The 27,880-nt window shown below is 37.4% G+C and overlaps 3 protein-coding genes across 5 annotated transcripts in view; 2 read left to right on the top strand and 1 right to left on the bottom strand.

Annotated features, from left to right (window-relative positions):
* Positions 1–27,880, top strand: part of LOC115624572 (serine-rich adhesin for platelets) — a 90,378-nt gene that overhangs the window by 22,308 nt on the left and 40,190 nt on the right. The window lies entirely within an intron of this gene.
* Positions 10,073–10,922, top strand: LOC115624574. Its single transcript, XM_030519305.1, has 3 exons — positions 10,073–10,385; positions 10,452–10,554; positions 10,608–10,922. Exons 1-3 carry the CDS (start codon positions 10,137–10,139, stop codon positions 10,679–10,681), a joined length of 426 nt encoding a protein of 141 aa, XP_030375165.1. The 5' UTR covers positions 10,073–10,136; the 3' UTR covers positions 10,682–10,922.
* On the bottom strand, positions 23,838–25,393 carry LOC115624573. Of its 2 annotated transcripts, none has more exons than XM_030519304.1 (3): positions 25,208–25,393; positions 24,768–25,151; positions 23,838–24,716 (listed from the first exon to the last, which is right to left on the bottom strand). In XM_030519304.1, exons 1-3 carry the CDS (start codon positions 25,267–25,269, stop codon positions 24,068–24,070), a joined length of 1,095 nt encoding a protein of 364 aa, XP_030375164.1. In that variant the 5' UTR covers positions 25,270–25,393; the 3' UTR covers positions 23,838–24,067. The 2 variants fall into 2 exon arrangements, with proteins under 2 accessions (XP_030375164.1, XP_030375163.1); XM_030519303.1 differs by having other exon boundaries at positions 25,202–25,393.

The raw sequence follows: 27,880 nt of genomic DNA on the forward strand, positions 1-27,880 counted from the left end.
TAGATGCCAAACGATAAAGCGAAAGTACAGTTCAAAAAAATTTTTCCAGCGATGATTCGAGTAACTGATGATGACAGCAATTAAATTTGTGTTCCTGTATTCATGATTATCATTTCAATTTGTACACCTTTAAAATTGAATAACCTATTTTTACATAATTGTTTTTAGTTCCTGAACTTGTCCTTCATTCAATTTACATTATATACTTATATACAAACTATGCTTTGTAAATGCATAAATAAACATAAATCCTTGTTTTTCCCCTAATTTTAATAGGTTTTAGAGATAAGGAACGGTTTATATATTTTTGCATTTGATCAATGTCTTTTTTACACGGTTTTTTCTGGAGCCAATCTACCGTGTAAAAGCAGAATTAGGTGTAATTTGAATTTGTTATTTCTTAAAATAAACTATGATGCAGCAATTGTTTCTATAGCAGTTATATGATGAAGCGCACAAATTTTAGTGAATCTTTAAATACTCAATACTTGTAGTTGCAATTTTTGCATTCTTTCATATTTTCATTGCACTTCCTTCATCAGAAATACACATTATAGAACATAAACGTCACTATTGTTTTATGAGCAATGTAGTTTTGCCGCTAGACAGCACACTCCGAACCACTGTGCCTCGACGGCCTGGGGTAGATGGCTTGCAATACTGGCTGCATCGTATACTGATAGGCTGGCATTGTTTTTGTTGTCGGCGTTCTGCTGGACTGTCTATTGGCCTTGCCACGTTAATTTGTTGCATAAAAAACTTATTGTGATTACTAATTGTCTTTTTTGTTCTTTTATGAAATTAATATTTACACCCTTTTCGGACTTGAAAAGAGTGTTTGTTAATAAAAAACAAGAGAGAACGCTACAGTCGAGCAAGCCCGACAGTGTAATACCCTGTACCCAGGAAAACTTCCGTCACTGAGTTATATGCGCCCATAGCAGCAGCAAAAAGAGGAAGAAGAAGAGCGAACTTGTTGCTGCAGTTTGGTGGGGTTGTACTGGCGAGAATTTGTTTCGCTAATAACTTTTCTTAGAATTGACCGAATTGAATATTTCAAATTTTGAACAACAGTAGACAATTATATATAAATTATGTGTGCAAAGTTTGGTTTAGGTAGCATTTGAAATGTGGACGCTATTGACAAAATTATGTAGCGGGGGAAGAGGGGGAAAATTCCAAAAAATAAAATAAACTCGTCCTTTCTCGGACCTAGGAGAATCTGGATGCTAACTTTGGTTATTCTAGCTTTTATAGTTTCTGAGATCCTCGCGTTCATCCAGACGGACAGACGGACAGACGGACGGACGGGCGGACGGACGGACGGACGGACATGTCTAGATCGATTTCTCTCGTCATGCAGATTCAGAATATATATACTTTATGGGGTCGGAGATGCTTCCTTCTGCATGTTACATACTTTGCACAAACCTAATATACCCTTTTTACCCTACGGGTACAGGGTATAATAACTTATTCATTTATTGATTGAAATTTTCATCATTGTTATTACTTATCGTATTTTTTGTTCTTTAATGAAATTATGTAAATGGAAAAAATATATATATACTATATATTTTACGTCGACTAAATAAATATTTACATAATTTTCGGACTTAAATGGATTTTTTGCTCATAATAAATAACTTATTCATTTATTGATTGAAATTTTCAATAATAATAATAATAAACGGCAATGAATTTACACTATCCACGTAAAAAAGAAATCAAATGAGGGAAAATGAAGCTGGTTTTGCGTGGATCTATGACCCCTTTTTTCAGAGTGTATAATGTAGTATTTATTGTTAAAAATATCACATTAAACAATAAAAATTGAATGATTTGGCGACATAATAAAGAATGTGCTATTTCCGAGCGCTCTTATCTCCTTATAAATATCATCCAAAATTAAACAATCATATCACACAATCTATCGGAGGTCTAGGAATTTTATCGTACCTACATACAAGAAATTTATAATAAAATCGAAAAGTTCGTTGAATGCTTGATTCGTGGAGCAATGCGTATTTATGAAATGGAATGACGGGGATTTCCATACACTTTTCCATCAGGCAGTGTCTGTTGCATAAGAGAGTGCTTTGGTTTTGGTTTGGGGTTTGGCTTTGGCTTTGCCCCCGGATGTGTGGATGGGAGTGGGGGTGGGGTGGGGGCGGGTTCGGGGTTTGTGGATGTAAAATGCAATTTGCTGTTAAGAGTCGACGAACCATTTTGTGAGCGACTTCGCTAATTAAAACAAATTACAAAACACGCTGTTCGCTTTTTATGATCAAAACAAAATGTACATATATCGATTATTGCTTAATTATTTTAAATAACAAATTACTTTGGCAAATGTTTTGGAACTTAGTTTATGTAAATATTATGGCCATAGGGTTAAAATTGATGATGTTCGGCTGGGACATGTGGCGAGTGCTCGTGCGTTATATTTTATGTTATACTCGTACACAAAATAAGTAGACACACACACACACACACACATGTGCACGAATGTACATATGTAGGTATGTAGTCAAACACATATCGGGAAATTCTAATTTATACAATAATAAATACTCGAGCAAACATTAGATTTATCAATTATTGGCAATGTGATAGGACCTGTCACTTTGGTATTCGGCGTTATCTGCGGCGCTAGTGGTGGAAGTCGTGGCACCGCCGGTGGCAGGTGGAAGGCAGGAAGGGGCACAGATTGCCAAAAGTTGTTGCGGCACATCTTCGGGCCGTAGACTTTGGCACCAATTCCTATTCTTATTGAGATAGCGCCCCACGAACAGTGCTTAGAGTAAACTGCGTTGCTTCGGTTAGTGAGTTCTTAGTCCCGTAATCTTATCACCTGTGCGCACTGCTGCTCTTATTGATTAATAAAAGATACTGACAGTCAATTGTGTATCTAGAATGTCTAGAATAAAACGAAAACGTGCACCGGCTTGTTGGCTTGTCGGCTTGTGGGCTTGTGGGCTTGTGCGCTTGTTGGCCAGCAGGTTGGAGTGCATGGCGCTAGGCGGCTGGCATAAATCAAATAAAAAGACACAATTATTTTATATTGTTATAATAATAATAGCTGTTATTGCTATTGTTGTTGCTGTTGTATTGTGGCGCTCGAGCGCACTCCTTTGCTGTTATCTGACTAGCATTTCTTGGCGTCGCTGTGCCTTTGATAGAATGCCTGGCATTGAATGACAGACCAGATGCACTGAACAAAATAATTGAACCTCTATTGTATATGCAGAAAAGGAGCATTCCTGAAGTCCCTTCTCAATTCAAGATGCTAAGTATAATACTTAGTAGTATATGCTCGCTATTGAACTTAAAAGTTATAATTCTTATTAGAATTCTTTAAATATAAGCATTTACTATGAATCTCAAATCAATATAATATAATCCTTATTGCTGAATTAATTATTTCAAGCAAGATAAGTGAGTTCGTTGTAATTATTATTGTATTATTTTTTCAAAACCCAATTATTTTTCCATATCTTGCAATGATTTTTTGTTTTTCCCTCATATTCTCAAGTTCTTTTCCTTAGTAATTATTTTATTTAAAAATTAGATTGAATAAAAAATTATCTAAACATTTTTTTTTATCAGCAGAGTGTTTTAATTTAAAACTGTGCAGCGTGGACAATCATTAAATTTGTTAAATAAACTTAACGATGAATTATTTCATTTATGATGAGGTTGTAGTATCCGGCTAGTCCCTGGGCAGATCCAGAGCAGCCTCCTGGTCCGTTCGCTGTTATCCAGCAGGTTGCTGCTTTTCTTAACTTCGTCCTTCACCCAAGGGAAGCTGTGTCTCTATGTTTACATATTTTTGTATTCAATTTAATTTTTTTTTAAATAAGCCACATTTTATATACAGATTTAAAAGTATAGCTATTGTGTCTTATAGCGTGTTTGTGTGCAGTATGTATATGAGCCAAAGCAGCAACAACAACAACAGCTGCTGAAAGACCATTGGCAGAGATTACAATATGGCTTTAAGCTCCATTAGAGTTGACTATTACGTGGAAACTATAGAAACAATGATAATAGTCGAATATGATTTAAAGTCACAAGCTCATCCCTTACCAGACATTGGATACCTAGTTTGGTTATTCCGAGATCCTTGCACGGCTATATCTACTCATATCGGCGACTATGCATCAGATACTAATGAAACTCTGAAATATGTAATATTTGATTTAAGAATTTGCCAATTACTCTCACATTTGTAAATGATGTCAACAAGGCAACAAACTGTCGTTAAAAAACCGAAACTCCAACGTTCACATCTGTCATCTGGACTGACCTACTAACAATAAGTTGAACGCATTCCACTTTTCCACTGCCACACAGTATGTACTTGTGCACACATATAGTTTTTATTAATGCTCGGCAGGAACTTGGTACGAGTGCTCAGCAATCTCCCTTGCCTCCTCGGGAGCTTTTATCAAAAGTCAAACTTCCGCTCAGTGTACGTGACATCCCAGATACTTGCATATGTATATACTTGTAGTATACCCATACCTATTTCCCCATTTGGTGCTTTCCCTGTTGAAACTGTAACTGTAACGCAAGCGCCAAGCGGTGGCGGTTCGTTTCATTTTGTTAACAAAACAGAGCGCGTCGTTTATGATGATTTCTGCTATACAAGTATTCAAAAGATACTTTTCACGATTTTGACGATGTTTTGACTGCGGCTAGGAGGGGCAGCCACAACGGAAAACTATTATAAACATCAGGCTGCCTTCGTCTTCGTCTTGATCTGCATCTGTCTCTTTTGTCTCTGCGAGTATATTTGAGCTGAACACAATGCGTGAGTGCATAATTTCTTATTGTTTATTTCCTGTAACATGCAACACGAATACCGCCGACTCCGACAAGCCAGCGTGGCTTGTCTTGAATAAACAGAAAATAGGTCTCCCCCGCATTCATTTCGAATGGCTTATAAATGTTCCGTTAGCACATACGAATAATATTGCAAAACGCATTTTGCCTTATCTGGTAGAGGCGGTGGCGATGTCGTAACTACAGGCAAAGGAACGGGTCTTAGCATATGCGAGTATTGCGATGCATTACTTCTCTTGAGCTCCAAGTATGTCTGTTTGCCTGTTTAGTTCGTAGATATGGCCAAGCATGACTCTTACGACTTACTTTTTCATGAAATGGTAGTGGTATGTAGGGCTTTCAGATGGATTTCAGCTATGATATGGGGTTTTGTCTTTTATGATCAGCTTATTAGCTAACTTTCCAGTCAGTAAGTTGAATGGCAGGCTATGCTGTAACAGTTCTATTCTTGATTGCCAAACACGTGGTCTTACCTCAATTAATAAATCCATAACTAGGGAAATAACTAAGGCTCAAGAATTTACACAATGAGTGCACCTTTGGAACCTCGCAGCATAGCTTAATAAATTGGAGCAAGGAAGCTCCATAGGCACGTTCACCCAAAAAATTCAAGTAGTAATCCCTGCCTTCAAAAGTGACCAAACACTCGTGCTGTTTATCTAAAACTACCTATTTCTCATGTATTTAATTTCTTGACTACCGCTGCTCTATTTCAGTTGTTCATAATTAAATTCCTGGTCATGTATTAAGCCATACATGACCAAAATGTCGTACTGTGTCTCTAATACCAAGCCTTATTAGTAATTCGTTTGAAATTTCAAACGCCTATTTCGATAGTCTAGAGAATTTTTGGAGCTCTGTACTTTCTGGAAGCAAGCATACCGTCAAATGCAATTGTCGGTATCTTAGCTTAACAATCAGTAACAACAAGTTTTCAATTATTTTACTTCATATACACTTATACAAGTATACCTAGGAACCATGGGCCATATATTTTATATGATTAAAATCTAAAAATCTATACCTAAAAAATCTATATAATAAAATGTCTGCCCAATACATAAATAAGTATATTGATTAGACCTCAGATATATGAATAGCGGATAGTTCAAGAATATGATATTTATAATTTGTGTATACTATTTGATGGAAAAACTCATTTGCAATATTTCAAGACATTACGAATACTTGTTCGATGAAATTGAAATTTTCAATTTGAATGAATACACATAACTAAAGCACCCCTTTATGTGAGAGTATGTGAATATGCTAATTTATCAGAATACATGACCAGCAGCAGTAATTTATATTATCGGGAACGGTTCCATTTTGAATTACACTCTTACTTAAGTTGATTCAAACGAGCTTATAAGAAGCTTTCGCATTAGCAATTAACATTAAGTAATACAGCATAAGGGAATACCCAAACGCTGTTTCGTTCTGCCGATAAATGTTATTTTATTAAGCAATTCAGCTCCTTGATAATGCTATCTATTCAAGCTAAAAGTTGCTCATGCAGGCCTGTTGTGTAGCGACAAATACTATACTAAGTACACGTAGGCAACTGGTGTTGAAAGCAAATTTATTCAGTATGTGAAGTCCAATTTTCAAATTAACATTTTGGATACAACTGTTTTAAAACTACTTGTATGTTTCTAAATGTCTTCTCAAAATACGTACCAAGTTTATCTCTTTTTGCTCTCTTTACTTATTTAAGAAACATTTTTTAAATCATATATTTTATAACAAATTTACACACATACACCTTTCTTTTTGCTTTTAGTTTGGATATTATTATTTTAATGATTTGTTGTTCTTTCTTAGAGATTTTCGTTATTCTTTATAGAGCCAGAGCTTCTCTGTAAACGATAGTTGATGTTGTTTTATTTTGGGGCAGAAAAATAAATGGATTTTCAGGAGCTCCGACCCGCGATAGGCAAACATTCAGTTGGCCGTGAATAAAACACTCCTCTCGTCGGTCGATCTCTAATAATTCGAAGGTTTGACCTTGAGATGTGCCTTAACCATTAACGCAAACGATGCTTTTACCGGAAATTTAAGCCGTTTAAATGGTATTGGCAGATCAGTTGGGATCATGGGTATCCTCGGTATATGATCCAGTTGGCCAGCTGCTGGGCCGGTGGTAATGGTCCCTACAATTTAATTGTCCTTCAATTCCTTAATAAGCAGCCTCGTCCCATTGCACATGCTGGGAGGGCTTACATTTTTCAAAAACATGATTCGGATTTCGAGGATGATTTGGAATTAACAGCATCCTTTTCAGGAACAGAATTTTTTTGGTTACTTTTTTTTTGCAACGAAATTTTGCGTTAACATTTCAATAAAAATTAAAAACAGTTAAAAATAATATATTTTATTTATATGTCTGTGCCTGATAACTTAACGCTTTCGTGCTGAAACAATCTTGTTCGTAGATAACTGTCTAGACCAGCCAGGTCAGGTCATATCTAAGAGCTGTAACAGGTATAAACGAATTAATACAGTCTTTGTGTAAAGAGCTTGTGTAATTTTAAAAATATGGAATTTATTGAATACACCTAATTCTGTTTTTACACGGTATATTGGTTCCAGAAAAAGTCGTGTAAAAAAACCTTGTAAAATAAGACATTGATCATGTTAAATCAAAATCGTGTAAAAACATAATTAGGTTATATTTAAAATGTTGGCACAGAAGGATTGACAACTTATAGCCACTATGAAGATTATAGACTATGAAGCTAGGTTTGAGTATTTGTGATGGCTTTATGATTAGGCCCATCCAATTGAAGAAGTCTCAAAAAAGAAGAAGAAGATGTCTGAATTATGTAGACCAATTTTGTAATTCTTCCGTGGCTGTCGCCAATTGTATTAAATGCTTGGCAATTGCATTAGGAAATCGAATACGTTTTTGGAGAAATACCCTTGGTGTGCAACAAAATGAAATCAATTAGTACGCTTGTCATATAATTTGTTTTATGTTGGATTAACAAATAAGCGATAAAAACACATGGCGGCAAAAACAAGTTCGAATTGTGCCACACGCCAAACAACGTCACATGCCCGTTCCCCACAGTTGGGCTTTACCCCATAGGTATCAGTTTAATTGCCTCGTTTAGGTAAATGTAATTGAAATTTTCAATTTCCTGTCATAGTGTTGTCGAAAAATTACCGATTTTGTGTGCGAAAGCTTCAGAGTCAGAGCCACCGTTGAACAGCTTTATTAAATGGTAGATTCTCTAGCAGGTGATCGCATTGTACGTGCCCTTGCAATGGACGTTGCCACTGACCAGGTCTCTCTGGTATTATGTAGCAGTGACCAGTGCCTGGCATTTGCTATTCCTGGAGCATTAAATTCCCATTCGTCTGCCTTAACTATTCCACAAATTGAACTGAAATTTCTGACACGATAAGTTGACGGCCTCTTTGGAGTGGGTGGCTATTTTCGTGTTCCCGAACTACTATGTAAATTTTAAGCGAGTAATCACGCCTTATCAGAGTCCGAGACAGAAACAGAGACAGAGACGCTCTGTGGCTTAGGTCAGTAATGGGCCAGAACAGCACTTGGCTCTGGTACAGTTGCGCGCGACTTGCTAAGCTGCAATGCTTAAGATGTCATAAGCGTGTCAACTTGGCAGGGCTACAGCTTAGTCCAAAGCCTGACGAAGATGCATGACCAGAGACAGAGAGAGAGAGAGAGATAAAGAGACAGAGAGACAAAGAGAGAGACAGAGAAAGTAAGCTGCCTAAGACAGAACGGGCAACGGTATCTCGGCGCCCGTTTCCTAGGTGGAACTCGGGGCAAAGTTCCACGATATAGTGCGAGTAGTACACGTCTCAACAAACAACTGTGTCTCCAAAGGTTGCGACGACAAGTTAACTCAATTAAAATTCCGTTGTCGATAAATGAAGTAGTTCTTGCGGCTGTAACGAGCCAAGATACTTAGAGATACTGGCACACGCGTATTTGACATTGCCAAATGTGCTTATCAGCATGATGGAATGCCAAAGACCTTGCATAAGTTCAATTAGAACTGCTGGCCTGCACAAATTCCCAGAAGTGCGCCGCTCTTATGCAAGGCTTTCGACTATCGGCCAAACTCCAAATTGGGCCCTATCAGCTCTTCTTGTTATTGCTGTTGTTGTTTCCGTAGTCGGATACACAAATACAAATACAAATAGAATACACCAGGCAAATATTTTAGCCATGATTCGTCTGCACTTGAGCGACGGCTATCGGTCGCCTGCTTCTGTGCAAGCAACTCGAAGAATGTACAAACCTTTTTGCGTTTTAGCCAACAATATATGTACGAGTACATATTGGCCCCAAGCTGCCACTCGAGACTGGGCATGGTTCGAACAGGGCCTACTCTTATAGCTCTGCTGTTATGCCCTCGATTGCTCGCTGATAAAATTCCATTAATTTATTTTCAACCGATTTATTTTTGTGGGCCTAGCTAAAGCCTCTATGACACTTCGATTCTATTTTCCTTTGGATTACTTTGGCAAAATTAGAATTCTCGGAATTAAGTCTCCCTTTCGTCACCACCTGCGAACGCTTATATAGTAGCACAAAGATAATGTCAGAAGTAGTAAAGTGGTGCTCAAATTATTGTCAAGTACATAGTAGTACTACTATAGACGCAATACCTTTAATAATAATATAATATATTTTGAAATAATTATGTAAAATAGTATGTATGTCTATATATACTGAATCACATATGTATTGATGAAGTCGATTCGAAAAAGAATAACCGAAAGAATAACAAGAAAGGAATGTTTGAGTGGAGCAAACCCAACTCTAATAAACTTTATCGAATTTTTATTGAATTAATTTTTTGTTTTCATTTATATAATTTAAATTAAATAAAAAATATATGCTTATGTACAGTTTCATTAGCACAACAACTGCTACTGGCAGAGCTTGATATTCAGGCTAGGATATAACTTAATTCTTAACAATACGAATAACTAATAGAGGGGGAGTGGGGGATGTATCAGAAAAAAATTAACAAACTTTGTCTGTATATATATGTATATAAGGCACCTGGGTGCAAAATTTGGTGCCTCTACGTTTTATAGTCTATCAGATCTCGGTGTTCATACGGTCAGACATGGCTAAACCGGCTTGGTTAATAATGCTGATCATGAATATATACGAGTATTATAGATATATGAACTTTATATAAATCGGAGCAAACCATGTCAAAAATGTTCAATTTTCTTTATGTTTACAAATCATTCACGACATCTACACTTTTAATCCACTTCTATTCACCGGCTTCACGATGCGTTTGATGAAATGTTGCTGTTGCATTCCATTGCGCATCGGGGTCATCATCACTGGGATTATGTTTGGTTCTTGTGACACAATATTGGGTAGTATAGGCCTTATTATGGCTATACGAAACGAGTATCCAATGTCCATACATGAGTTCTTTGATAAATTGGATGTACGATTGTGGGTCTCCATGTTCTCGGCCACGCTCTTCCTGATGTCCTGCGGCGATTTGCTATTGGTGTATGGAGCCGTGAAGGTAAGAGATAAGTTATGTCACAAATCCTATGCAAATATTTCAAGCCGGCTACCTTTACTTATTAAGCAAAGACCCGGCTATATGGGACCATGGCTGTTGGTAAACTTTTTCGTGGGCATCGGCACCATAGTAACGGCGCTTCTCAGTTCCATCGCCATTTTAAGGATTAGTAAGCCGACAAATAAATGTAACATTACGATTTTAATTTAATTCTATACACAGTTATACTTTACTACTGCATGTTTGTAGTCAGCTCGTACTACGATGAACTGATGGAGGAGCGAAATAATTCCTAGCCCATCTTATTATTATTATTATTGCCTATAGTTTTGAGTGACTCTGAGTAGAAGGGCACTTATGCACCGTTAAGCCAGTGGAAGGATTGTGAGTCACTTATCGCGACAATTTAAACAAACAGGATTAAGCCATAACGAACCTGAATTTTAAGGGGCCGTCAAAAGCTGCGCTTAAGTCTCATTAAAAATCCATTAAACTCGATAAAACGAAGTAAATAAAAACAAACGGACAGAAATGAAATACAATTTTGTTAATAAGCTCTACACAACAGCACCAGCCCGAGAAATGGTGCACTTGGGGATAGTTGTGCAGAAAGGGGGGAGCAAACAAAATCCGAAAAAAAACAGCGACTGCGACTCAAGTGGCACTTAAAAGTTGCCTCATTGTGGAGCACGACTCGGGTCCAGGCTGAACTTCGCAGTGAGTGCATTTCGATGTTGAATAAGTAAATAAATCATGTGGGACTATCGAGTGGCAAACTCGAGAGTGGCTGTTGTTCGATTTGCCAAAATAATGGTGGCACGAAGTGCATGCTGCTCGCAAATCAATTCTTCAATTCATTTTCGAAAAGTATTTCATTTCGGTAATGATTAATAATTTCAATATTAGTGAATTATTGAGAAAACGACTTGTAGAAAAAATGTCAGTAAACAGTTATTCTTTTAATTAGGATATACAAGTAGATTCATCCAAGACTTTTGCGATTAAAAGAGTAAAAGTATTTTGAATTAATATAATTTTCACACTATATTCTTTTTTGCTAAGAATATCAGCCTAAATAATTCATTTTACTCACCAACTTACCCACACTAATCAACAAACTTATCCATCACATTGGAAGTGCAATGCAAAATTCAACTAGCGTGTCCCAGAGAGGCTTGCTGCGGTCAGACATGCAAATTATTTGCGTTCGAATTAATCAAATAAGGCTTGCATGCAATTAAAGATATTATACCAAATTGAATAAACTTTAATTGAATAAACTTGAATTGGAAAAACACACTTCTGCATAAAACGACCCTAAAACATACCTTACAGAATTCAATTGGCTTTGCTCTAAATAAAGCATTTGATTAACTTAATAGTTCCATCACATAAGAGGCAATTGACTACCTAGAGCACGAATTAATCATCAAATGGACTGCCGATTACCACATGCCAGTGTTACACTAATGCTGTTCCCCCCTCCTCCTACTCCGATGAGCAATTGCGCGCTTGTTTACTTACTTTATTTCATTACACCTATTTCATATTTTATACTGCTTGTTCAAACAAAAAATGTAGACCTGTATGTGTGTGTGTGTGTGTGTGTGCATGTGTATATATATATATATATATATGTGTGTGTGCGTGTGTGTGTGTGCAAGCAGAGCTTAAACGGCACGTCAGGCCATAAAAAGTCTTAACCCGATACTCAATTGCAGGCCAGGCAGCGGATAGGCCGGGTGAATGACACGCTGAGTGTGTTATGGCAGACGCAGACATAGAGGGATGGCAGAGGGAGATGGCGAGGGCGGGAAGGAGACGGAAGGAGGGCGAGGTAGACAGACAGCCAGTAAGTCAAATAAGCCACACACTGTGTCAAACATTTATCAGCACACCCGGAGTTCGTGTTGCTGCAACGATAAGAGAGGCAGCTACCCGCTATCCACAACAAAGTTGCGATCGATCGGCCCATGCTGCAATGAAGTTATCAAAACGGTCGTCGAGTGCTTAAACTTGAATACAAAACGTTTCACAACTTTGTTTAATGCGTGGCATAAAATTCACTTTCTTACTTTATGATGACCCCGCCGTGCGTTTTACGCGATCAGCTCTCGATTCTCTTCTAGGTAGATCGAGAATTTACAGCACTCGACTGAGGAATGTCTATAAAAAAAACTGCGCTTAATTAAAATCACATAGCGTGTTGCAACTGTTGTTGCAGTTTCTGCCACTTTTGTTGTTGCTGTTGCCTTCTGGCCGTGTGTCCAGCGCGCTTTTCAATTTTCGCAAATGCCGCGTCATGAAAACCACTTGCAACTAACCCATATTTATGGGCATGGGCCTGAGTATTGGCATCCTTTTTCAGCCAACTAAATGAGATTTTCCCCCAAAACACCAAACAGCATAATTTTCACGCGCAATGAAGCGCAGAAAATTGTGCACAGGCGTTGCCCAAGTCGACCGACAGACACACCTAAGTGTCAGCACCCAGTGGAGGCAACGGTGGCAACTGTTTTGCAGCAACTCGCAAGCTGCTTTGTTGCAATTGGCGTTGCAGCAAAAGCTGTTGTGGCAGTAATGAGCTGATTGTGTGGCAACAACAGATAACTGTGCGTAGGCTGATGGCTCAGTCGTTGCATCTGCATCCTGACCTGGTGAGCAGTTGACTTGCCATTGTCCGCCTCGATTGTCTACCCCAACAATGGCCAACAGACAAGCACGCTTCTTTATAGTGTTTTCAAGGGCTTCGCAGTGCCTCCGAAACGTGCACATTGACGTTGACATTGACAGACATGTTGATATGTATATTTAGATATCTAAGTACATTTGTAGACGAAGGTATTTTTAGACCAATCACGCAACTGACAACTAAATCTCGCACTCTCACTTTTTTCGCCTCAAGCAGAGAATCAGTCCCAGTTCCACTCCCAGTCCAAGTCCCAGTCCTATCAAAATCAGACCAAAAGCAAGTGCGCCCGTCAATCTCAATGCCTGTATTGACAGCTTCGAGCTCTAACACAGTCGTTGCGAATATTTATGACCCACTCTGGGTTTGTCTGCAGCTGCTCGACTTTTTGGAGCTGTTTAAATTAACTTCTGCGATAGCAGCTAGCAAGAGATACAACGTCAGTATGATTTGCTAAACAGAGACATTGATATCTTTTTTTATCGGACAATGCATGATTAAGGTTGGAATTCGCCAAATATTTTTTTTTTTTTTTGTATTAGCAGAGTGTTTTATTTAAAACTGTCCATCGTGTACAATCATTAAATTGGTTAAATAAACTTGACAATTAATTTACTTTATTTATGATTCCCCAATATGTGTACCAAAAGTGTACCTAAACTGACTTCGAAGGATGTTGTGATGCCTACTTGACCTTGAAAGGCTGTCTTATCTGTAAACGCCTTAAATAATTTATCAGGTTATGTTACTTTATAAGGTTATGTTGATGAATTTTAATTTGTCAAATGAAACATTTTTGCTTCCATTTCAATATAACTTTCAAGTTTCCAAAATATCCTCTGGCCGTTTATTAAACTACAGGGACTGTAATCATTATACATAGGTGTTATTAAAAAAATTACAAAATAATGATTATTTCTTAATTTTATTCATTCGCTCACAATATGATTAATTTTGAGTTTTGCTTAACAACTTATCTTAAAAACCAATTTTTTTGAGGACAAACAAAAACTCATTAAATAATGATTATTCATTAAGTTTAATTTGGCTTATCAAAAATTAACATCAAGTTGTAACTGTCCCTGCCTTTTTCATAGGGACTAGGGAAAGCCCGTAAACCCTATAGTAAAGTTTTGGGCTAAAAAAAACATTATTAAAAAATATTTTCAAGCAAAATTGCAGCTGAGTTTTACTATATAACGATTATTTTTTGAGTTTTATTTTTTTTTGCTCAAAAATAATGATTATTAGTTACTATAAGTTATAAAGTAAAACTCAAAGTTATTCGTTATATTTTGAGGGAATGAATAACAAAATTTAAATTTTTAAAGCATGCTGAAAATACATAATCTTAAAAAAACGATATTAGTAATTTCCTCGGTTTCTCAATGTAAGTGAATGATTTTTTCGTTAAAAAAAATAATATAATTATTATTTGAGGTTCCTGTTAAATTGAGTTAATTATTTTAAAATCGATTCAATTTGGATCTGCGGGGCATAATGTGAGGCTCAATGATGCAGTATCAGTCAAAAGGTATACTAAGTATAGATCCCTGATCTCGATATTGCACTTTCTAATGTTCGCTTTTCTCAATTTCGTGTGTTTTGCTTTCAGTTATATTTATGTATAGTATGATTGATTGCCAACAAAATTTTGCAAAACGTCATGCAACTGTGTTAAGAAACAGACTCGAAGCAATTGCTTAAAATCAGTTGACAGAAACATATATTAAAAATTCACCAAATAGTACGACAAGCTTATAAAATATTATTTATTATTTTTTGATTTCATTTTGTCAGAGCTCCCATTGAGGGACAGAAAATGGAACAAAAGCAATAACATGTTTAAAGAGCGCAGCATGTCATTAAAAATCAGTCTTACGATTTAGCACACACCATACGAGTACACCCGTCCATCAAATACTATATACTTGTAGTTTGCACACAGCTTACTGGCAATGGCTAAGTATTGTTGTTCCGTATCAATTTCACCCCACAGCAGGCCAGAGCGTCGTCTTGAACCTTTTGCTAAAGGCAACATAATTCGCTTCCGTTTGGCAATCCGAAATGTAAAAAAAATATGTTTGGGTTTGTGGCACAGCGCTTTGGATGAAGAAAGGGTTGCCAGCACCATGACAGCTTCCTTTTAGCGCAGCGCCCTTTGCGGTTGCTCGTCTAGCTGTTCTTTCGTTTGTGTGTCAGTTGTAAGTTTTGCGTCTTTCCGCTTCCGTTTAAGTGAGACGATGACAGCGACGTTTGCGCCAGTGGCTTCTGCCTCGGCGACGGCGTCGGCGTCGAAGTCAGCGTCGACCAAGCGACCCCATAAATCCACACGATGTTTGTCTTACGAGTAAATTGTCGTCGTTGCCGTCGCCAGCTTTTCTATTTATTCTCCTTTTACATTTTTGTTGATTTTATTGCACAGCTCCGGCCACGGGTTCAATGAACGCATCTGACGGCGCCATTTGCAGCGGGAGTGGGCTGTGCGTGTAGCCAAAAATGTTTTGTGGGACGCGGTTTTTCATTACAAATGCCAGACATTTTTCTCTAATTTCAAACTGTTCTCTGCAGCGGCTCGACAGTTCGAGAATGCCAAACAAAAACTGCCCAGCAATGCACGCAACATTTGGCAAACAACTAGCCACAACAATCAGAAACCCAACCGCCAGAACTGCACCAAGGGGCCGAATATTCGAGAGTGGGTCATTACCGGGCTCCATCACGGCTTTTGACATGCAACTTGGGGGTGTGTTTGCGGAATGGACGGTCATTATGAAAAGGATGCACCTTAATGTGAGGATTCACGATGGGCGGTCCTCGTTTATGTAACAATACAAAGTACATTTCTTCTACATTTCCCACTACGAAGATTACTTTAAGGAATTTCATTACGGCTTGCTAACAGTGTAAAGAAACAGTACACGCAAGAATATCTTGCAAGCAGGATAACCTTATTCCCTAAAAATATTCATTCACTTTCAAGCTAGCAGGAATACCACAATGTTCCAGTGTCTCATAAAGTAGTGCTCAGAAATTACGGAAATCTGCAGTTTAATGCCAAATTTAATTCAGCATAATAATTCCTGTAATGTACAGGGATAACAAAGTATAATAAAAATTTAGAAAGAAAATTCATTCAGCTTAGAAGTTTAATTTTCATGATCAGTTTCGCTCAATTCAGCTACTAGTATGTAGTGTTATGGCTGTCAAAACTCCAGTTTCATTAGTAGCTTTTTGTCAAAAATACAAACTTACTTGTATGTATATATGTATGCATGTATGTATCTACTGTCTATGGTCTCAGTCGCTGTTGTTCGACATCAAATTTGTTAATCATTTTTGAAAATGCATATGTAAGCAATTTGTGGGGCTCCAGCCATTAGCAATTCGCATTTTCGATGTTGACCATCACGTGAGTACAGTCCCAAACGTACTCGAATCCATTACACGCTTATGTTTCCGTCCTACTGATTGCTTCTGAGTTTTTGTTGGCATTCTATGAACGCACAATATTTGATTACCAAATGGAGGGCTATCCAAGAAAGGGGGAAAATGCCAGCAAAGCACTTCAATGCCATTAGCGAAACCCAACCCAAGAGTGTGTAGCTCAGTATAATTGATAAAAGGGGAGCTCGCTGAGAGAACAAGTGTTTAGATTTGCTTTAATCACCTTTATTACTTGTCAAACACGAATCGCAGACAGGCACACGCCGAGGTGGTTCCGAAAATGTAAGCTCCGGTTTTTGTTTTTTTAAAAAAAGGCAACGAGAGTCCTTTGTTGGATCTGTGGTTTTGGATTTTGCATAATGTCTGACAGCCTTTTTCATCGCTAATGCCTGCACGAAAAAAGGAAACCACAAAATCCTGTCATATCCATTGCATATCGATGCCGGGTATCGTATTCAATGCCATAATTAATTTCACATTAACTCACTTTTCATAATGCCATGTTTTCTGAATGCCATTCTAATTTCCAGTTAACACTCATTATAAAAATATCGGCAATTAAAATAGCCATAGCTCAAAACAAGCCGCACTCCCCTGGTCCTACTTCTTACATGCACTCGAAAATTGTTGGCGACGATAAGTAACTGTCTGTTGGCATAATATATGGCCCAAAATCAAAGTTCAGCCAAAGACGTTGATGTTGTACCCTTCCAAGGTGGGCATTATGCGCTTACAACTATAAATAGAGTGTTAGAGACTTTCCTCACTATATATAATCGCTTTTTGGAACCGGATCTTTTATTGATTTAACTAACTGAAAGAACTTTAGGTTGGCCAGGTGGATTTTGCTTATATGTTATTTTAGAGTTTTCTTTTAAGATTATTTCAAAATATTTTATGTTCCTCTGAAGTTTAATTTTGTAATCCAATCATTTATTAGATGTCCAATTTGAAAGTACATACTTACTATTCATTTTAATAAAATGGCTTACTTTCTTTGGGAGAATTGTATTTCCACTATTTTTGGTCACAATTGGATTGGTTAAGTTAATTTGTTTTCGGCTTTGGAAATATCTGGCGCCATAATTTTATTATATATTCTTTAAATAATGGAAAACCTCGATATTGCTAATGGGGAAAGAATACCTATATCAACCGAAAAGGGTATTTGGGCTTCGGAAAAATCAATAATAAATGTTTTTGTTTTGCTTTAGCGCTTGGATCAAGCAATATCGAGCGACGTGAGCGATAGCAAAAATATTAGTGTCAAGTGCAGAGTTTTTTTAGGAATTCAATTTATTTATAATAAATTAAAACTTAACTGGAGCTATCTTGGCGATTTATTTTGATTTTTTTGCGTCAAATCTTTGTCATTTCAAATAAACTATGACTGGGCCATAAATTTTATATAATTATTGAGCTGTAGCTATAAATAGGAATATAGAAGGCTTAACCTGGGGTCTGAGTACTTGCGTATCATGACTACTCAAGCTAGAGCTATAAATTGACAGGTGGGAGATATTGCAACTTTCTGTAGACTTAAAGACGCCCAAATAATTTATGAAAGTATGAAACTTTTAAATGTAAAATATACCGAAAAATTGGTCACATGTATTTAATATTTAATTCATATTAATATTTATGAGAATCAAAAGATTATACAGTTGTGAATATCTTTCTCAAAGTAACACCCTATGGACTGATTGAAAAACTACAGTTTATGATAACCAAACAAAGTATTAACAAGAGAGAACGCTACAGTCGAGCAAGCCCGCCAGTGTAATACCCTGTACCCGGGTAAACTTCAGTCACAGAGTTATATGCGCCCATAGCAGCAACAAAAAGAGGAAGAGCGGACTTGATGCTGCAGTTTGGGGGGGTTTTACAGTAGAGAATTTGATTCGCTAATAACTTTACTTAGCATTAACCGATTTAATTTAAAACAAATTTAAATTTAAATCAAAAGTATACTATTATGTATAAATTATGTGTGTAAAGTTTGGTTTAATGTAGCTTTTGAAATGTGGACGGTCTTGACGAAATTCTGTAGCGGGAGAAGGGGGGAAAATTCCAAAAAATAAAATAAACTCGTCCTTTCTCCCCATAAAGTATATACATTCTGAATCAGCATGACGAGAGAAATCGATCTAGACATGTCCGTCCGTCTGTCCGTCTCTTCGTCTGTCTGTTCGTCCGTCCGTCTGTCTGGATGAACGCAACGATTTCCAAAACTATAAAGCATAAAATAACCAAAGTTGGTATCCAGATTCTCCTAAGCCCGAGAAAGTACTAGATTTTTTTAATTTTCCTCCCTCTTCCGGTACCGAATTTCGTCAATACTGTCCACATTTCGATATCTACATAAGCCAAACTTGGCACACATATTCTAGACACAAATTTGAAGAAGTTATTACCAAGACAATTTCACTTCAGTATCACGATCACAAGGAAGTAGGTCTGGGTACAGGGTATTACACTGTCGGGCTTGCTCGACTGTGGCGTTCTCTCTTGTTCAGTTAGCGAGCAGTCAAAATTTCATAATTGCTTGCATCATTCGATCGGAGCAATGATCAAGTGGTAAGTGATCCGTATTATATAGGTGTGGAGCACGTGCTGTCGATGCCACTGATTTGCGTCAAGTTTTATTGATTCCCTCTAGCTGGCCAAAAGTCAGTTTACATAAGGCTGAACGTTCGCATTTTTTATGATCAGCTAGGCATTTAATCGCAATAAGTCGTTGATTGGCACCCTCACACTTATCAATTAAATTGTGAGTCAATTTCATTTCTAAATCCATTGGTCATCATCACACGTTCGGCTGAGCAATGCCAACGACCCCGTATCCAAACCATGACAAACAACCAAAAACCACAAGAAACATGCCACAAGGTTTTCCAAACAGTTTTCCATGCGAGATCACGCTCAGATCAAACAGACAGTAAACATATCCAATTCGAAGATAAAGCAAATACGAAAAAACTTTGTTGGTCAAAAAGCCAAACTGCAAATTAAATTGTTCAATTTATTAAACAATGTCGATAGCGCAGAGTCAAAGGCCAACACACACACACACACACAGAGACACCATAAAACCCTCTGGGCAGTGGCTGTCAACAGCTGCTGTCTGTGGACTCCACCACAGTCCCCAGAGTCGACCCAAGCTAGGCCGGGGCTGCCAGATCGTTCGCGTGTGGCCATTAACGGGACAATAAGCTGCACTTTTTATGTTTGTTTTTGGCATGTGTGTTTGTTTGGCTTCAAGTTTCGTGGTAGGTCGCTGGCAATTAAAAAGTTGGGCCACCCACGCGAACGATTAGTTGGATGCGCTTTCCGAGTTTTGCCAACTGGTTATTAGTGGCAATTGGCGTCGCTGATATTATGGCTTATGCCTAAAAATTGATTGATTTCTACGCGTAGTACGTAGTGAGATGACTTTTGAATAGCATTGTGTAGATTTATACTGATCCTTACTTGTTTAATGCTCAAATGTATTAAATACATAAACCCATAAAACCCTAAAAGTCCTAGAAATGCTTTCTTAATCGTAGTTTCTGCTTCCTGTCCACGGACCTTCGTTCGTACAGAAAACAGAAAGCCCGAAAGTGAACAAAAAAATAAAATAAACTCTGGGTGGCTAAGGATTTGAAAGTGGGGTAAAAGAGGAACATTTCAAATTTTAGAGGTTCAAATAGTATAAGAGCATTATATAGTCTTAAAACAGGCTCTTATAGTCTCGAAGATATACGTGTTTATACAGAGGGACAGATAGACATACATGACTAAAGCGACTCATCTTGTTATGCTGATCAACAATTTATATACTTTGTAAGGACTGCCACTCCTCCTTCTGCCTGTTACACACAAATCTAATATACTGTTAGTTACAAAGCTAGACACGTGTTACTAATGCAGCCATGGAGCATCACTACTGCTAAACTAAAGAAATATATCATGGTAGAGTAGAGTTGGGACCTACCAGTAGGCATTTAGGAGATATCGTAATGAGAAATTACTATAACTAGCAGTTATTGTTATTATGTATTCAACTATACAAACAGAAATAAAGTTCAGCAAACTGAAGCACTTCCATGCGAACAGCGAAACCGATTTTCAAATATTTGCTCTATAAGAAGTAGGACGATGCCAGTCAGCATTATTCACAATATCTCGATTATGTTGTTAGAAAACTAACAAAAATAATTATGTATGCAAGATATAAGGTTTCAATGATAAATAAGTCAAAATAAACAAATAACAATCATCGGCAGAAAATGTTATTCATATGTATAAATGACAGAATTTTATATAAGGTTAATTTAGCGTTAAAAACTAAATACTATATTAATATGCTTAAGAACAATATTATGTTAAATAATTTTTTTATTTCAAGTTAAACAATTATAAATAAGTATTAACATTTTGTATATTAGAAAAAAAATTTACTAAATATATATTATTATTCTATTTGAAAGGTGCGGGAAATAATTAACTAGGACAAAGATTTCACACATTATACATGGTGCGCCATCTTTTATGTCGGTGTGTAGATATTGAATGTCTTTGTCATTAGTGAACTATTGACTTGAGTAGACCAGTGTTGAAAACCTCAGTTCAAGAAAGTGTACAAATTAAATAAAAATATCTCATACTTGAAAATCGGTTGTTTATTTTCAAAGATATTCAGTGTTTACATACCGACATAAAAGATGGCGCACCCTGTATTGTCCACAAAATGCAATTCCTCGCTTTCTCTCTTCCTCCTATATTTTGATGAATTCAACGCCAGGTCGAATAACGAAGATGTTGAACAACTATGTTAGTTTTAACATATAAACAATAAATTTGTCCTAGTTAATTATTTCGTTTGAACATATTTTTGTATTATACTTGTATTTTCTTCAGTTTTAATTGCTTTATTTAACTATTGATAATATTATTAAGTTTAAACATTAATTTGTTTTTTGAAAATATATATACTATGAAACGTAGTGTCATAGTTAATTTCGCGCACCTTATGTGGTATTTGTATGTTTTTAAATATTTTGCCGTATACAAGTATATTGGAATTGAAAATTATCTTTAAAGATAGTGCATATGCAAGCATAATAATATGTTATCATGTCGTCTGGTCAAGCAGACAAAGTATATAAATAACCCTTCACGATTCCGCCTTTCGAAATAAAAAACAAATAACTCACAGCCTATTATTTCACAACTATTCAGTTCACCCCAACTATAAGTAGTGGCTTTGCCGCTTTCAGACGTTGTTAACAATTACTCATCACTTTCTGGCCCGCCATATCAATCATAATGACACACAGTTCTGTTACCAAGCGTTTAGCATATAGGCCATTTTCATAAACTCGCCCGAAATCGCCACTAATTGGCGCCATTCCTCCATTTATCTGTGTGACGTCACGAGAATGTTGCGATTTAATTGCTGACCACGATTAGATTGTTACAGCTTGCAAAAGGTGACTATTGTTTTTTTATTTTTATTTGGCGTTGGCAACGGAAAGTCGAGTGTTTTTCATTTGCAAAACATGTACCTGTACGTATAAATGTCGGTACATACGAGTATAGTTGAATCGATCCAACGACCAGCACTCGAGTCGGTGCACTTTTCGAGTTATTTTTGTAGTAACTAATCATGTTAATGTTATGTATAGGAATGTTATAGCAATTCTAGTGATGACGGGTCCACTTCACAGTTAGACAACCAAAGGCGTACACGTTTTGAAGTCGAAAAAATGTGATCGCAAGTGGTTAAGTAATAATGCTGAACCACGCTTGGCCATGGGGTCTGGAATGTAGTAATGGGGGCACTGGCAGACGCCCTTGTGCGGAATACCCCGGATTTACTTATCACTGGCATTTTAAGCTATTGCCTCTTGGTGCTGGGCACTGCATTTGTAATAGGCTGAAGTCCAATGTGGTGGTGTGTGAAACATAGTCTTTATCTCTAAGCTCGAAATTGCAATGATTTCTTTAAAAAATTAATACAGTTGCGTTCCAGTGACATGCAAAAAAGGTTCAAGTGGTCATTGGTCAGTGGCTTTACAATGAGAATGCTTTGATTTCCAAAAATTGGATTGGTTATAAGTGGATTCCATGTAGAAAGCTAAGGGATAAATTCCGAAAAGTTTGATCAACATAAAGCCGTCGGAAGTATTTAAAACTCACTAAAAAAGAAGGAGTACGCGTCGGCAGCATTTCTCGACCTTGAGCGAGCCTTATCCGACAATCACTTACTGGCTAAGTAACAAGCTTAGCAGGCGAGTTATTAACTCACTTAGGATCCATAAAAATAAAAACAATTAGAAGTACTCCCCAAGGTGAAGTGATATCGACACTACTAGGGAATCTGGTCCTCAACAAGGTTTTGATTATATTCTTGCCCAGAATCAGCAAATATCTGAAGGCCACTATTTACACCATCCCAAAGTTGGCCTAGCAGAACACTCTTGGAGCAAACCCAGACAAGTCCGAGCTGTTCAGCCCACTCAACTATAAACACCAATCTCTGTGGAAAACGCAGCTATACTATCAAAATATCTTGGTGCAATTCCTGAAGAATGCAAAAAGTACTAGATTCTTACTTACATAGCAGTAGTGATACCGATAATAACCTTGGGTATTGATTCAATGGGAAGTGATCAAAAGGAAATCCAACTTCCTTAGTGATTGTGTTTTCATTCCGGCTCTGGAACCAATTGGCATATTCTTTATATACATAGCAACCTAAAGGAAGTATACTGGGTGGCATGACAGCTTTAAGAAAATGTTCCCAGAGAGATAGAGAGAGAGAGAGAGAGGGAGAGAGAGAGAGAGAGAGAGAGAGAGATAGAATGCGCTAGTCTGCTACATACTAGCTAGACACTAGACACAGCTTTATAGCTACCATACAACCCTAAGCGATATCTGAATTTCTAGCATTTCAGCAGGAACAGAACTCGGAACAGGATTGATTTTTAATGGGCACTGCATCATAGGTCGAGTAGCTGACAGTTATTTTGTACTACTGGTACTAGATTAACCAAGCTAATTATAGTAATTATTAGTTTTAAATTTTTTAGAGTTATCTTGGACTTGGATGTGCTCCTCGTTACGGCCATGGGTTAAAAAGTTTTAATAAATTCGGCTGCCATAAAAACGAAAGAAGATCATGAGGACAGCTGAAAACCTATTTGCAAATATTTTAAAACTATGGATAGCATCCGATCCTTGAGAATTAGATAATTGGGGATGTGCTGTTCCTTTTCGGCCAATACTGTATTCCTTTTTGTCAATAAATATTAATATGTACTCGTTCATAGTATGTGGGGAGTATTGCGCTTACATTTTAATTAATTTCTTCATGTTGTGGCTTACACAGATAGAGTTTTATATCGTTTTTTTACTTTATAGTTGTAATATTAATTAATGGCCGATTATCAATATTGGCTGTTTCTTTATATGCATATGTATGTATGTATATTTATATATGTGTGTATATGTAGGTATATACAGACATATATGTATATACATGCATAATCAAATACACTGATCACTTATGTATGCCAATGAACCGACTCTGAAGCGAACGTTGCGCCACTGAGAGCGGTAGGGACACCAAGGGATCCGCGGATTGTTGGAATATCTGGCGCGGCTGTACTGCCTTCTGGTAGGCGCATTTTAAGGAATGCATTATGTCACGTGTTTTATCACCTACATCATATCGCCTGGGGTTGATTAAATTCCTTAAAATTGTGTTGTTTTGAATATTCACGCCTCGGGTGGTTAGCACCAATTCAGACTTTGGAATGCTCGGCGTTTTCAACTGGTTAGCAAAAGGTCTTAATAGCTGGCCGCCCTCTTCTGTTTGAGCCTCAGTTACCGCCACTATGTGCAGCTTTTCCTTCTGACTATCTTCTTCTTCTGCCTTCACTCGCTCCCACTCCTTCACATGACCCTTCACCTCACCATTCTTGACAAATGAGCCCCTCGATGGGGCTGGGCGATATTCGCAATCACAAGAAGTAGTCAGAATTCTCTGCGTTTTTGCAAATACACTTGAAGCTGGATTTTTTCGCTGTTCCTTACAGGCCAGCCATTCGGCGTAGCATTTTTCGGATAACTGCTTCCGTATTTTGTCTTCTTCAGCACGGCGTGCAAGCTCGATGCTTTCTTTATGCGCCCGTTGAGCAGCAAGTTTGCTATTAATGTTTCCAATCTTACTACAAGTTTAAAAATTAATTTTCACTTACTTCTTCGCCATTAGCCATTCGGAAAAAGACATTCGATTCGGTAAGCGACTTAGAAATCTTCCACCAACAAGGCTGACTCCACTCCGCCAAAAATGTTCTGGCGTAGAATCTCGCACACCGTAAGATTCTAAATTTCGATTTATATTATAAGGAATGTTCGAGTACCATTTATTCTTCAGCACAGAAGGTCTAGCCCCTTTATTTCCAACCATGTCCCTCCCATGGCAGCGCGAGCTCGGATAGTTATTGTGGTGTTCTATGTTATTTGGCCCCACAAATGTTTGGTGTGGATCATGCTCCAATAACCTAGCTACATCAACTTTCTCCGCACCTGCAGACAACCTGTTTCCTATGTCATCGGGAGCACCGTCTGAACATTGGCTTCTGAGGGGGACATTGTCTAAACAAATGAATGTTTAAGCGTGACCACTCACCCCCACTTGTTTCCAAAACATGTTCTGATATTTTTATTTGAACGAAGGCATTCAGTTATTTCCATCATATTCGCTTCAATGCTGGTGTTGGAGTCCTATTGGGATAGAAAGGTGCCCACTCAATCAGTTGAATGTGCCATATATTAGTTGAAAACTAAACATTTGAAATTTTAAGGAAAATTTGACCGAAATTTAATTGTTTACTGTCGTCTTGACGTAATATTTCAAACTAATCTTAAACTGTTCTGCTGTTTAAAGCTGTTGTCTTTTAGTTTTCCTTTAAACATCTCGACAATGTTAGTCATGATGCTATAAAAGAAGTTCATTTTTACAAAATGTCGCTGGCAAATGGGAGCACTCCTCTAATTCCAATACCACAACCGGTTAGTCAAGGACGTACGCTGGGGGGTCCCGTTGCTCACCCTAGATAGATTTGGCAATTTCATGTATTGAAACCATATTATTTCAAAAACTCCTAAAAGTGGGCAACAGTTTTCGGAAAATTTGCAGTGAATGAAAGAGCTTGATATATCATGTTATACTGGTCTTCTAGGCTACTATTTCCATACCAAGCACCTCATAAAGTCGCCTGCAATTAATAATCTCTTCACATTGTTTGGATAGTATATCCGTTTCCTTAACATCTGCACCGAACCGCACACCCGGTCACATGTCACCTAATATAGCCATGACATTAATGAGCTTACAAGAAATGCGCCGATCTAATTGCCACGGGAATTAGAAAGCCAATCGTCCAAGTACTTGTCACACCGCGTCACCATTTAAGCAACCAATCAACCAAGAAGCGACCGAGTAGCAATATCGCCAGACGTTAAGCATCAGTTGGTCTGACAATAGAGCCCATTATAGAGGATTACAAGGCCGTCAACAAAAGCACACAAATCGCCATTGTCCTCACCGAAACAATAGACGCATGTTCGTCGATGAATTTCAATCGATTGGCAGCTGCTCCGCTCAGTTCTGCTCCGCCCGCTTCCTGCTTGGTCATTGTCAATCAATGTTCAATCAAATCTGAACATTTTTGGCAACTTCCGTTCCGAGCGCCACCCACATGACACACTTGGCTGGGGAAACGGAAGTCGCATGCGGGTCCGAGTGCTTTCCCCATTACCTCGCCCTCTTTATTGTGACCTTAATCGCTTTAAAGTGTGTCAAATGAATGAGTTGTGTCTTCAAGCGACAGTTTAGGGGTTGCTTACCTACCCTTAGTAGTCGCTGTGCTCAGTGTGGGTGTAAACCGTTTTTATGGAAGTCCTCAACTATTGCAATTTTCACGATTGTCACAATTAATTGTTAACGCTGTTTTCTTAATGGTGGGTGTGTCTCAATAGTAATGCGAAAAGAAATAAACTCAAAACAGCTCCAAGAAGTTATTCCCCTCTTCATTATTGTGAAAACGAACTTTTATCGGTTTCAGTGGCCATAACTGTAATTATGTCTACTGGAGGAATTCACATCATAATGGGAGATATGGACTCCCTTTATATCTAATATTTATATCACTTAACGGATTTGTTTATAAGTATTTCAATAGCCAACACTTGAAGATCATAGTAATATGGTACAAATATGATAACTATCTATCAATACTCCCCTCCTATATTTTGAATGCCTGCTTATAAAATTGTAAGACCTGACAGACCACACATAGTGCATTTATGCCAAGAAAGGAAGCAATAAAACATTCTTTGGATTAAAAACATTTGTATTTATAAATACATTGCTTCAAATTGAAAATGTACTTTTCACGACGTTTTTGCATCAGTTTATGGTAGTGGATGAAGAGAGTGGACAGTTAGGTATGGAATAAGTCAGCAACTGATACATTTGGTATTACACTCACAATTATAATGGCGGTTAATGATCACGAAGAAAGAAAGGGGTGCTAGAGCCGAGTGGGCTTAACTCTTAAATACCCTGTACCCACTCTCACAAAAAAAAAAAACTAACATATTTTAAAAATGATTTTAAACAGATAAAATTAAAAAAATGTTCAATACTTGCGTAGAAAAAGCTGCGTACGCCCTTGCCTATCATCAGTTAGTGCTTCAGAATAAAAACAAGAAAGGAATGCTAAAGTCGAGCGGGCTGAACTCTTAAATAAAAAAAATTTAAAAATGTAATAAATATAATTAATTAAATTGAATATAAAATATTCAACACATGCATACATACCTAATTGACCTTTCATGATGAAACTTGGCATACAATCGCCTACTGGATGTGAGTTGGAAATTCCAAGAATTACGGGAGTTATGGAAAATCACTAATAGTGGGGAGTGGGGGTGTATCGGAAAAAATTAATAAACTTGAACTGCCTAGGGCTTAGGGGAACCTGGATACCAATTTTGGTAATTCTAGCTCTTGTAACTTCTGAGCTCCTTGCTTTCATACAGACATTCGCAAAAACTTGTAGACCCGTTTACCCTTTGAGTAGAGGGAATAAAAATGAACATTATATAATGTATATAATGCAAAAGACAGAAGGGTAGACCGCATTTGGTTCTTCTATTAAAAGCTCTATAAGTTTTAACCATTAAGCATTCATAAGCATATTTGGAATGAGCATAGGTTTTATTATTAAATGGATAAAGTGCTTCTTCTTTAATGACCTTTTGAATTAGTAAACTAAAACTTATCGTTTAGCTATAGTTTCTT

Source organism: Scaptodrosophila lebanonensis, unplaced genomic scaffold, assembly GCF_003285725.1.
Source record: "Scaptodrosophila lebanonensis strain 11010-0011.00,11010-0021.00 unplaced genomic scaffold, SlebRS2 tig00000061-arrow-pilon, whole genome shotgun sequence".
NCBI classification, from domain to species: Eukaryota; Metazoa; Arthropoda; class Insecta; order Diptera; family Drosophilidae; genus Scaptodrosophila; species Scaptodrosophila lebanonensis.

What these genes read in the sequence shown, in the direction of transcription:
- LOC115624573 (XM_030519303.1), bottom strand. Translation starts at nt 25,269, where the DNA reads ATGATGGAAATAACTGAATGCCTTCGTTCAAATAAAAATATCAGAACA. An exon ending in TGTTTTGGAAACAAGTGGGG is followed by an intron (nt 25,152 to 25,201) that starts GTGAGTGGTCAC and finishes TGTCCCCCTCAG; the next exon opens with AAGCCAATGTTCAGACGGTG. An exon ending in GAATGGCTAATGGCGAAGAA is followed by an intron (nt 24,717 to 24,767) that starts GTAAGTGAAAAT and finishes AAACATTAATAG; the next exon opens with CAAACTTGCTGCTCAACGGG.
- LOC115624574 (XM_030519305.1), top strand. Translation starts at nt 10,137, where the DNA reads ATGCGTTTGATGAAATGTTGCTGTTGCATTCCATTGCGCATCGGGGTC. An exon ending in TGGTGTATGGAGCCGTGAAG is followed by an intron (nt 10,386 to 10,451) that starts GTAAGAGATAAG and finishes TTACTTATTAAG; the next exon opens with CAAAGACCCGGCTATATGGG. An exon ending in CATCGCCATTTTAAGGATTA is followed by an intron (nt 10,555 to 10,607) that starts GTAAGCCGACAA and finishes TTCTATACACAG; the next exon opens with TTATACTTTACTACTGCATG.